Genomic DNA, 13,251 nt, shown 5'->3' with positions numbered 1-13,251 from the left:
TTAGAAACAAAATTATGAAACCAAGCCTATAATAGTACATTACTTTCACTGATTCAATTAACAAACAATACATGTTAATAACCATTTTCAAATCCTCTTCTCATAGCAAGAACAACATTTACGGCAGAATCCTGAAAAGTTAAACTAGGACTCAAATGAAGTAGTCTACGTTCAACTTCTAAGTCTGTCCAATGTTCATATTAAATGTTTCAAGAATCAGGATGGAAGATATGGTGATGGGAATGAAGACAAAAAAAGATTTAAAAGGTTAGGGCTTAAATTGACAAGTTCAAGTAACCAGTCACCAAAAATATGGGCTAGATTTACAGTTTACTATACAAGATATGAACTGCTTCTGGATATAGAGTAATACTGAAAATATCATCCATCCATCCACTCATTCATCTATCCAATGGGAAGTGGGTGGGGTCTATCAAAGGTGACACCAAAGATGTTTTAAACTAAGTAATTAGGAAGATTGGAATTCATTAATGAGGTTAGTTCTAGAGACATATGATTTGGGAAATAAAGGTATATACTGGTACCATGTGAGCAAAGGAGCAGTAATTTAAAGAAGGTATCAAGAAAAGCTTTTTATAGCAGGTGGTGCTACAGTTTAATTTTAGAAGATGAAAAGAATTAGTTTTAACCATATGGGTGAACACACTGGCAGGAATAGGGGCAGAAAAACCTTCAAAGAAGTGGTTATATAAGGCAGTGGGGGAGGAAGGATTGCAATTGAAAGTGGAAAACAAGAGGGATATTTCCTCTACTTTAGGAGATACTTAGTGATAAACGAAGCTTCTTCTATGGTAGGGGTTGGCAAAATATGGACCTTGGGATTTGGCCTGTTTTCTCTTTTTTATAAAAAAAATTTTATTGGAACACAGTCATACTCATTTTTTATATATTATCTATTGCTCTTTCTGTGCTATAATGGTATGGCTGAGTAGTTATGACAGGGACTGACTGCACGGCTTCCAAAGTCAAAATATTTACTATCTAGCTCTTTTGAAAGAACTTTTGACAATCTCTCTGTTCTAAAGCCAGAGGGAGTGGGAACTGGAAGTACGGTGGGCAAAATCTAGATTTCATAACTGCATCCACTTTTGCAAAGAAATGAAGATAGCCTTTATCAAAGAGGATAAAAATGAGGGTAGTTTGTTCTTGCAATGGAGATTTCTGTGTACACAGTGAAAGGAATGCAGACAGAATATTAGCATGAGGATAAGTTGGGGGTAGGGAGAAAGGAGATGGCACAGAGCAATATTATGAGTACTGGAGAGCGTATTACTGGAGGGGCATGTGGTGAAGACTGACAGGAATGACAGACATGATAGCTGGTTTTAAAGCTTCCATCCTAAGTCTTATTACAGGTGTTATAAGATGATTCAAACAAAGGGAGTGGATGTCACTGAGGCTGGGGTAACATTTATTATTTGTGAATCAGTCAGCCAGCTTTGGCCTTTACCCAGATGTCAAAATGAGTACTGCATGTTCACAAAGGTCAACCAAGAGAGAAATTAAGTCAGAGAGGGAGGTAGAGGTATAGATGGGTACTGATGAGGGTAAAAGTACTTAGCCACACTTCATGACCCTAGGTGGTAGCTTAGGTTTGAGTTAATATAAAAATACTGGGCACTTATATCATAGTTTGGATAAAGAGATAAATCCTGAGTACCAATGGAGTAAATGACTTAAAATCAAATTAAGGAGATTAGGTTCAAACATGAATGTAAAGAAAAAAAAAATTAGTGATAGGGAATGGAGAAGCTGCAGGAACTTACACTGGAGACCATTATTTTCCTCAGTAAGGTAGGAGGTAAGATCACTTACAGAGAGTGAGAATGGCAAAGGAGCAGCTGGGGACTTAAGACTGTAAAAGTCTTGGAATATATATACAAGAGGGGGAATATATTTAATAATCAGTTAATAAAAGATGATTAAAAGGTTCATCTGGGAGTGAGATTTTATAAAAAAAATAACTATTAATAGCTTAGTTTCTGACATTTTCCAGAAATGGTGGATAGCCCTGGAACAGGAGACAGAAAAAAAGATGGCAGTTGGTAAAAAGAGTTGAGGGGTAGCAGCTAGAAGGACGAGGGTTAGGACATGCGAAGGCTTAGTTCAAAATTAGAGACTAACTTAAAATTAGCTTTGAACTATTAATGCTAAAATCTTTAGAATAATTTTAAGGTAGCTGTAAAGCTCATTAAAGATAAATCATGTGAAAGAAAAGTAAAGACCCATTCTTTCAATTGCTTAGTCTTAACTGTGAGTTGCTATTTCATCATTAAGAAATCCAATAGGCTAAGATACTTTTTTAATTATCAGAAAGACATGCTGATAATTTATTTTCTATAGGTTAATTAAAAAAAGATTTTCATGTGCATACTACTATATACTTGCCTGCTTTATTACTAAGTTTGTATAAGAAAGTTTGGCGAGGGTCTGAATGATCTCGACATGTCAGCTGCAAAAGAGAACCTGATTTTTTCCATTTCTGCATAAACCAGAGACCTAGAATGTTATAAACAATATGTGAGTATAACTGGAAATATACTGGTTACATATGCAAAAGTTATTAATGTTAATATATACCTTTCAAAATGACACCCCCAAATTAGCATTTTATTGGCAGATAAAAATTTATTTGCAAATTATTTCAATTTTCTGAGAGCAGATATAAACATACACATTCGCACACAGATTAACTGTGGTTTAAAGGTGGTTGATGAAGTGCTTACTATTTCTATTTCATTCGGTAATAAAATTGATAAAATAAAATTGATAAATGAAGAACAAATGTGGGAAAACTGTAATACCTTGATATATTTACTCAAATTATAAAGAAACAGAGGGAGGAAAATTTCAAACACAACGATAGATCAAATTGTCTAAGCACTGAGTATTTGGTTGATATATAATTACAAAAATTATGGTAGACAATTTGGTAATGTTTTCTAATAATAGATTATTATAATTTAATTTCATATTTAATTACATTTCTTTATATTATCAGTTACTATTATATTATCAGTTGCTTAAATGCATCTTCCCTTAAAGGAAATTAAGTGAATTCTCAATTGCTCTGGAACCAGTTTCCAAGATTGTGGAATATTAATGTTCACTTTCATTGCTCCTAATATTATAGAAAGGAGCAGAGGTAGAAAATCATTGAGCTGAATAAATTTGACAGTTCTAAGTATAAATGGAAAAAGTTTTGTGAAGAAAGAAATTCAAAATACTGCATCCTATTCGTATTGGATTCTATTTTGTATTATTTATAGAGTTTCATTTTTTTCATGCCCTCTTTCTGAAATGGTAAAAATTTAGAAATGGCTGTATTTTGAGTATCACTGATTTTAAATGGTATATAAAGGAACAGAGTACGGTTTGTTCCCAATAAAAAGAAGTGGAAAAGAAAATGGAAATAAGAATTTCAGGGATCAATGAAAACAGACTGAATGGAATCTAATTCATTCTTATAGTGGGAATCAAATGATTAAACTATAAACCATTAAAAAAAAAATCTAAGGAAATAACCCAGCCAAACAGAAGACAAGTCAAGAATCAGATATTTCTCAATGGAAATATTTATTCTAATCAAAATGAGGACGTTAATTAATTTCTTTAAAAATTTTAGAATTTATTTTCTCATAATAACCATTAATGTTAACTATCCCCAAAATCAGACTTAAGATTCTATATAAAATATTTTAAAATTTTATAATGAAATACAGACAATTCTTCGATCTCTGTTCAACTCGAAGAAACACATAATACGTATTTATAAGACAAACATTTTATTTAGAGACAGTTTAATGGAAAAAGGGAAAAATGTTCATTAATTTTTGACAAATACCATCTCAATATGTCAATACTCATTTTCTGAAATGACCTTTTTTTTTTCATGAGCAGGCTCTGGGAATCAAACCTGGGTCTCCAGCACAGCAGGCAAGACTTCTGCCACTGAGCCATTGCTGCCCGCCCTGAAATGACTTTTAATAGCATAGTTCATCTGGATGATAAAATAGAAAAATAACTACATGTTCTATTTCATGAAACTGGAAGCATGACAAATTGACTCTAAAATAAACACCAGGAAATATTAAATTCATATTTGAATTTTCTCCCCATGCCATATTTTTAAAACAAAATAATTAAATGTATTACCTGTATTAACAAGAGCACTGCTATTGTAGAGTGTACCGAGGTGGGGCCCAGAAAGAGATAGGAAGGTATGAAGTTTGTTGAGGTAATATTTAAACCTTGGCCTTGTAAGCACTGAACGAATTATTAAATTGCCCAATGAATGTCCAATAAAACTATAACAGAAAAAAATGACATTTCTCCTAAAGTAGTAGTTTTAAAAACAAAAATCAAAGCCACTATCACTATACATAGATACAAAATACTAAGAATTTGAAATTTTCTAATATGTTTTACAATTATGGTTTGATACTTTGAAGTGATATAACTCACATTTTGAAGAAAAAAATTTGAGAATGTAGTGGAAAATTCCCATAATTATATCATTTTAAAAGTTAATCTAGGGTTCATTTCCCGGACCATGCACACACACACACACACACACACACACACACACACACACAAGTTAATATATAGAAACAAATATCACTTACCAGAAAATTTTAACACAGTAGTTTGTAATTTCTTAGAAATACATTTTTAAAGTGATAATACATTGATTCAATCGCAAATTTGCCTCCTTTGGCAGAAACACAAATTATTTACTTTCTATCTCAAGATTTCAAACAAAATAATGGAACTGTACTTAAAGGACAATAAAATATATACATTTTCCCTATTATGAGTCTCTGATTATATAAAAAGAATAACTAATATTTATAAAGCACTGCACATTAAGGAATTGTTTAAATCAAAGAGCCTATTTATTCACCAGACTTTTACAAGAAATTGTATGGGAATCCAAGGGAACCACTAATAGTGAAAGAAGAGAACTTGAAAATTGTCTAAAAGCAGGCTTACACACATATTTAGTAAAACGCTCAGGACAAACTTCCCTCTTAACTTGAAATTCCTAAAGCTGTGGGGCAGGAGTAATGATTGTAGCTAGCAGTCCACAATCAACCAGATGGGACTTTTGGGTAAAGGCTGATACCTGACAATCTAATCTAAAAGAGAGGGACTACTTTTGAGGATGAATGAAAAAAATTGGAGTAATATATTATTTTTATCATTATAAAATAATACACAAATAAAAGGAATACATAACCACTGTAGAAAATATAGTAAACAGCAAATATTAAGAAATCCTAAATGAAGAGAATTAGAAGAAAACATCCCCCCTCCAAGAAAACACCATTCACCCGTACCTCCCCCCATATTTGAAGAGAACTGTGTATATGTTTTTTAATTACTTTAAATATAAACCTGAATATCTCTCCTTATTCCCTACTCTATACTTCAAATTGGAGACACACATTTTAAGTACACAGAGCCAGCTTCTTCCCCTAACCTAGGTGGGATGAGATATGAATGTAATCAGTTTCCCCTACCCTTTTTTTTTTTCACATGGGCAGGCACCAGGAGTCGAATCCCAGGGCCGCCAGCATGGCAGGCAAGAACTCTTGCCTGATGAGCCACCACGGCCTGCTCTCCCCTATCCTTTTTAAGGAAGGAAGAATAGTTTTGCATTTTACTTTTATTTCTATTGGACCTGAAGAAACAAAAAATTTTCTCTTTCTCATTTTAGCACAAAATCTATAATGAGACATACTGGTTTGATCATCACCTGTTGCTTGTGGAGAACTAACTCAAAAAGGATAGTCACGAAACTCTGAAATTATTTTGTTGCTTCTTTTGTTCCTTATAATCTTTTCTTGTAACATCTTTATTGAAATATGTCATACATTATCCAATTTATCCAATTAAGTGTACAATTCAAATGGTTTTTAGCATACACACAGTTATGCAGCTATCACCACAAAAAATTTTACATTTTTATCACCTCAAAAAAAATTCCACACACTTTAGCTATTACCCCTCTAGTCTTGCCCCTGTTTTCTTGCCCTAACGAACCGCTAATGCATTTTCTGTCTCTATGGGTTTGCCTATTCGAAATTTCATATCAATGGAATCATATAATATATGCCCTTTCTCTAAAATCATTAAATGTTTTCCCCTTAAAACAATTAGTTTGAGTGGTGTTCTTTTCTATTTAAGAGCAGGGCAACTAAACTACCACAAATCCTATATATTTGACCATTCATATAAATTTAAATATAAATTGTGTAATGTTATAGAAGTTACCTTATTTTTGATACGGCTAGACTATATATCTGAATATACTGTATTATCTCATCCAGAAGGCGATCAGTCATGCTATCAAAATCAGCAAAAGTATCATTCTAAAGAAAAGCAAAACGCACATATTATTTATACTAAAATATGCACAAGCACACAAAAATTTGTATATAAACATTATTTTAAATTTAGGTATTGATAAACATGACTAAGACCAGAAAAAATAGTGAATCTAATATTCATTATATTACAATTAACACAAAGAGCATTAACACAAAGAGCAAGTTTCTAGGATGCACGGGCAGTTCAGTGATAGAATTCTTGCCTGCCAAGTGGGAGATTCCAGTTAGATTCCCTGTGCATGTACTCCACTCCCAAAAAGTCGTGGACAAAAATTCCCTATGATATACATATCACATATCTGCCTCTGTGTGTGTGTGTGTGTAGGAATATAGAAATACATATATGTATGGAGACACATTAAAAAACAAAGTGAGTTTCTAGAAAAAATTGTATTTTCCCAGATGTGAAGACAAGAACTTGTAAGTCAAAATGTAAATAAATCGTATGTATTTTTTGGATACACGTATGTTAAATTCCAAAGAAATCAGAAAAATGATTTCTTCTACCACAGGCATTTTATAAATGTAGTAAGCTAAAATTCAGATTGAACTGGTATAAAATGCTTCCATTGAAAACACTGTAATGTCATACCTGATTTCTCTCAGACATCAGAAAATCAACTCTTCCTCCAGGTAGTCCAAGTTCAATATAAGTTTTAACTAATCGAAGATCTGCACTGTTACCTAGAAAAAGAAAAATTATGATAGACAAAGTAAAAAATGTAAGTGCATCACCATATACTTTTCTCTTCTTTGTATGCTGCATGGCGGGAGTCATATTTCATTCTTTTTCCATGTGAGTATCTCCTTACTGCAGCACCATTGTTGAATTTTTGTTTTTGTGTGCTTTTTCGTTTGTTTCTTTGCTTGTTTTTGGGAAGGGAAGTGGATGGGCTGGGAACCAAACCTGGGTCTCCCACATGGCAGCTGGGAATTTTACCACTGAACTACTCTTGCATACTGCATCATATACTTTTAAGTTTGTGAAGACAAGTTTACAGCCTATTCCAGTTGTGATCATACAATGCACTCTGTGTCAGTTTGAATCTGTTGTGTACCTCAGAAAAGCCATGTCCTTTAATCCTCCTGGGTGGGATCTTTTTTTACTGTTTCCACGGAGATGTGACCCACCCAATGGTGGTAACTTTTGATTACATGGTTTCCATGGAGCTATGTCTCCACCCATCAGGGTAGGGTTGGTTACTGGAGTCCTTTAAAAGGGAACCATTTGGAAACAACCAACAGAGTCCATGCAGCCAGAGACTTTTGGAGCAGAAGGAAAATGTCCTTGGGGAAGCCTTATGAAATGAGAAGAGAAAACTAACAGACTGGTTGCCATGTACCCTTCCCAGCTGAGAAAGAAACCCTGAATATCATCCCTTTTTGAACCAGGGTATCTGTCCTTTGATGCCTTAATCTGGACATTTTCAAGGCCTTAGAGCTATAAAACTTGCATCTTAATAAATTTCTTTTTAAAAGCTGTTTTGTTTCTGGTATATTGCATTCCAGCAGCTTATGAACTAAAACACACACTGAAGTAAAAAAATTCTCAAATGTTATGTGAATTTTTGCTGATCTTACATATTTTATTAATAAATTTCTTTATGATCTCTCATTCTGGGGATTAAACCCTATTTTTTACATTGACTTAGTTTGACATATTGATTCTATTTGCTAGAATTTTTAAAGCATATTTATGTCAAACTGTTCTACTGATTTTGGGGTACTGGTGTGATATCTTTATTAGATTTGACAACACATTTAGGTTAATTTTGAGGAATAAAATGGGCTACATTCCATCTTTTTTTCTATTGTTCTAGAACAACTTTGTAACAGGATTAATCTGTTTCTTGAAAACTGAAAGAAAAATATGTCAGCTGTTCCACTGATCCAAGAAGTCTTTCTTGGGGGATAATTCTTTGAAAATTTTATAGTTTGGGGATGGGGGAGGTCTGTATTGAAAAAAGCATTTCTTGAATCAGATTTTGTTTTTATGAAAAATTCCCAATTTCATATGAATTTATGAGCACAGACCTATGTTTAGTATTCTTATAATCTATGAAATCCTTTGCCAGCTTTTTGGTTAAGGAATCACATCAAAATACAACAATACTCTGCTAGTCTAGAGATATTTGGCATCTTCTAACATAGTTTCTACCTCTAGAGAAGTTTGTTGAGTAAACAAAATAGGGGTCATGGATCCACAGCACTAAGCCAGATATTTAGAATTTCACCACTACCTTATTAATAGTTTCGATTTCTCTGGCCCGCAGTTTAAAGCCATAAGCTAAAAGGGAACTATCAAACAGAGAGAAAAGACTGCCATGAGGTGGCAGCTAAAAAGACCAATAACGAGGGAGAAGATAGAAAAATTCAAGGTTAAAATAAACACAAAGTTGTCAGTTCCATGGAAAAATTTACTTCAGAAATCTAACATTATACTTGGCAAAACTAAGCATATTTCTGTTTAAAAAAAGATTAATTAATTAAAGCAATTTAAAAATAATCTTTCAGAGCGGGCCATGGCTGTTCAGCAGGCAGAGTTCTCACCTGCCATGCTGGAGACCTGGATTCAATTCCTGGTGTCTGCCCATGCCAAAAAATAAATAAATAAATAAATAATTTTTCAGTCTAGAGATTAAATAAAACTAAATGAGATCTATTAGGAAAAGAAAATATATTGGGTTGTTATGGGTTATATCAATAGGATGTCACATACCATCTAAACCATGCACACAAACAATGAGATGTACTCCATCTTCAGAACTATCCTCTTCTTCCATGCTAAAATAAGGCAGAGAGGATGCCAGCAGAGGAACATCACTGTACATGAATCCAGGAAGCTTAAGTTGCTTCAATTCTTCTTTTGCCTGAAGAAAGCTGAAGTGAAATATAAAACATAAGCTTTACTTGGTATCATACACAGTTTTTAGAATCAAGACGACAATCTGCTGAATTTACAGAATTGCAAAGGAGGAAATCTAGCAATATTTGATTTTAAAACCATGAAAATATGTGGGGTCATCTAACCCTGACTTAGAAATCAGAGTTCTGGCCACTTCAAAAAGTTTCAAATATTAAAGAAGGACAATTTTCTTTATTGTTTTTAGTAGATAATTTGATCATACATAATGAACATGTTAAACTTGAAATCAACTAAGTAAATTCTAGGTGTGAAGCTAGGCTTTCTGCAAAATTTTGCATTGTATGCACAGAAATGAAGCTAGGAGAGATACCAGAAACATGACAATCTGAAATTTATTCTGTAACCAATTCTGTTCTCTTTTAAAATCTTATATGAGGGAAGTTTATTCTACAAAGCATAATATTATAGTATTTAGCATATGTTATTTGTTTTGAGAAGGAGCAGGAGCAAGAGGGATATGACTGAATACAAATGGTAGCATATAATTATTTGAAATGTGACAAATTTAGCCAAACTGGTATCTTAAATATCAAAAATGACTATTTAACATTATATCATTTGGACTGATAAAAGTAAAACTCAAAGAAGCTGATGAATATTAAACCGAACTGGGTGAAGACTTACTACTTACTGTTTTCCTTAGTATCTAGAGACAGTTTGAGATACCCAGAAGGTAGTATAACCTTCAGCTTCCTCAGCATACTATAATTCTCTAATGGGCCAGTATTAACCCACTGGTTTCAATAACTTTAGCTCTATGGATCTTAGATATTCAGATGGGACTAGTAAGGAAATTTTAAAAATCCATTGTAGACATGCCCAGACCTCATACTCCAGAGATTACGATTCAGTCTGGGGTGAGGTAGTAGAATATTTTAAGAACCAGTGTCATGCTAGTTTCCCTATGTCAACCTCAACTTTTCCTGGATATTTTATTGGCCTACGAAATTGTAATTTTGGAAACCACTGAAATAGGCTGAGGCAATATGGACCTGCTAGGATTAGGAAGTTTCTAGTATTCTGTGATTCATTATCTCATATTTTCTGTAGTCCCTAGATATACTTCTAAAACTTAGCTTTTCTCTGGAGCTAAGGTGGGATAAATGCAAGGCACTGATGAAAAAAGGTTTCAACTTCAATTATTCCATAATTCTAACATAAAACTACCAACTGACCATTTAAATCTAATCAGGAATGCCTAGCTTATAGAATAGGATAACCAGTTGGGGAACTACAGGTCAAAAGTGTATACTCTGCTTGCTTCTCAATTTTGGGTAGCTAATCTAAAAGAATCACTTACTGTATTAGAAAATTTAGAAAACAGAAACATCATCCCTTAAGCACTATTTATAACCTTCTCTATATTTAGTAGCACACACTATTGCTCCATTACTTACGCTTGTATTTGAGGTTTTGGTGAATTTTCATACCAGGAAGTTGATGAAGTGAAGTTGTAAGTAGTGCTGCTTGGTTGCTTTGTAATGGCATCAAATGTCCTTTTCACATATTTAACACTACCTGGAGACTCTCGTGGTGCAGACGGGAAGGACAAACAACCAGATGTACAGACGGTAGGCATATTTATACCATCTCTCAGATATTCACTGTTTATTTTTTCAGATTTTATAAGTTTTTCTTCTGCTAGTGCATTTTTGTTTGTACAGTGAGCATTTACTCTGCCATCCAAAACTGAATAATCTGTTTCTTCATAATAACCATTCTGAACCAGCTGATGATCCTGCTCATCCTCCTCATCCTCTTTATCTTGTTCCTGCTGAAACGTACTAATTTCTTTTTCAGAAGTTTCCTTCTGAGAGCTAACTGAATTGCTGTAGTTACTAGCACATGTGTCAGAAATATCCGTGCTGCTTTGAGAACCAAAATAATTTTCCACAAGCCCTTGCTTTACCATGTCAGTACTAGCAGAAAAAGGGTCACTTGTACCCAAATGAGAGTCACTTTTAACTGCAGGGGTTTCTGAATATACTTGTTCGAGATTTAATGCATCATTATCTTTTCCTTTCATAGTTCTATCTTTACTAACTTCTGTATTAGTAGAAATTGAACCTGAAACACAAGCAGCACCTAAACAAACCAGTTTCGAATTTAAAGTAATTGCTGTCCCTTCAGCGTTATTAGATTTATCAGGACTCTCAGAGCCTGTATACATAATATCCAAGTTAGGTTTGGAGCTGCAACTACTTTTCAAATCACTGGAAGTTTCATCTGAAAAAACAAATTGCACAGGGTCTTTAGCACTTGAATTTAAGGAATGTATTGCTATAGTTTCATTGTTCAAATGCCCTGAAAATACAACACTCTGTTGTTGCAAAACAATACTTGACTTTTTGCTATCACATTTAGGCAAATCAATTGTTCCTAGATTTAGTATAGCTTTGCTATCGCTTAGATGGCATTCAGGTACAACAGATTTCTTAGAATTTTCATCAGGTGACAGTTCATCATCAGAAGGAAGAGAGTTTATGGAAGTCAAAGATGACTGTATTTCACTTAAAGCACTTGTGCTCTCAGTACAATGACTTTCTAATGAAAATTTTACATTATAATCAGATTTCATCAAAAACTGAGGAAATAATCTTTCATTACTGTAAGGTCCTTGCCCTTGTACAGTTTCAAATACTACATCAGGGTTTGGGTGTGTTGCAAAAGAACTTGGCTCGCTCTCAACACCTGAATCTGAAAATCTAGATGAGGCATATGTGGCATTAATATCTGGTAATTTAATTGTATCTCCGCTTACTACAACATGATATTCTCTTGTAGAAGGAGCAGGTAGATTACTTCTTAATTTAGCTAATGATTCTCCAATAGAATGACACTTTGCTTCCTGCAAAGCTTCCTGTTCAAGTGTTATTTCTATAGATTTAGATTTACCATTAGAGTCTAAGGACTCAAAGTTGGGTAGCTGTAAATTATTCACAAATATTTCATCTTGCTGTGGTTCTGTCCACAGGCCTATTTTAACAGTTATCTTCTCTCCCCTGAAAGGATCTGTATTACTGGGTTTTACTTCAATTATTCTAACTCCTGAAGATGAGGCTGTTTGATGATCATGGCAATCGTCTGATGAACTTCTAGATGCCAGATTGTGTTCCACTTGTGTAATTTCACTATCATCCTGGGAGATATCAAGTTTACCTGAAATGGACAAATTTGCACAAAGATTTAGGCTGCCAAAGTTCAAAGGATCAAACTGGTTTGGTTGCACATTTTCATTTTCAATATCTGGAGACTTTTGCTCAGTTCTCTCTGTATTAGGTGGCAAATAGCTAGCTTCCTTTTGACTTGTCTGTCTGATGTAGGATTTTGGGTCAAAATTATATACACAAATTGAAGGATCCAGACCTTCCTTCTGATTATGTGAAGGATTGCCTTCAAAGTACTTAGAGAGATCATTTGATGCTGTACTTTTCAAACATTTGTAGCCTACCAAAACCACAGAATCCTTAGAGTTCTGTTTTATTAATTTTTTTGAATTTTCAGATTTCATTGTTTTTATGAGCTTAGTAACCTTAACCTTGGACTTATATGATTCTTCATTCTTTCCTTTTAGATATTTTGTTAGCTGCTTTTCACCTTCTGAATACCAAATATTGGAGAAACCAGCGGGTCTGACTTTCAACTCTGGGCTAGAAAGTCCAGCTACAGAGCTTTCTTCAGTCTCATATTTATCCATTTTACTGGACTCTGATCTCTGAAGATTCTGAATTCCCATCCAGGGTGCATCTACGTCTTTTATCCAAAGAAAAAAAGATTCAGGTTTAAAACAAGTTGTGAGAACTCATAAAATTAAGAATATTTTTTCTGACTGTAACTTTTCAATATCCTCAAAAACAAATAAAACTAGATGGGGAAAAAACTGCTCCACATGAGGGAATGGTTTTCTGGATA

The 13,251-nt window shown here is 33.8% G+C and overlaps 1 protein-coding gene across 8 annotated transcripts in view; it reads right to left on the bottom strand.

Annotated features, from left to right (window-relative positions):
* FAM135A (family with sequence similarity 135 member A) overlaps positions 1–13,251 on the bottom strand; it is a 133,033-nt gene that overhangs the window by 18,203 nt on the left and 101,579 nt on the right. For 7 of the 8 annotated variants that reach the window (XM_077162193.1, XM_077162194.1, XM_077162197.1 and 4 more), the window contains 6 exons: positions 10,737–13,092; positions 9,133–9,293; positions 7,006–7,097; positions 6,298–6,395; positions 4,177–4,328; positions 2,410–2,520 (listed from right to left, as the gene is read on the bottom strand). In XM_077162193.1, the coding sequence (XP_077018308.1) occupies positions 2,410–2,520; positions 4,177–4,328; positions 6,298–6,395; positions 7,006–7,097; positions 9,133–9,293; positions 10,737–13,092 (2,970 nt within the window). The remainder of the gene's footprint in view (positions 1–2,409; positions 2,521–4,176; positions 4,329–6,297; positions 6,396–7,005; positions 7,098–9,132; positions 9,294–10,736; positions 13,093–13,251) is intronic. The other variant, XM_077162199.1, reaches the window with a different exon arrangement.

Source organism: Tamandua tetradactyla, chromosome 5 (genome assembly GCF_023851605.1).
Source record: "Tamandua tetradactyla isolate mTamTet1 chromosome 5, mTamTet1.pri, whole genome shotgun sequence".
Lineage (NCBI taxonomy): Eukaryota > Metazoa > Chordata > Mammalia > Pilosa > Myrmecophagidae > Tamandua > Tamandua tetradactyla.
This window is presented reverse-complemented; position numbering and strand designations above follow the sequence as displayed.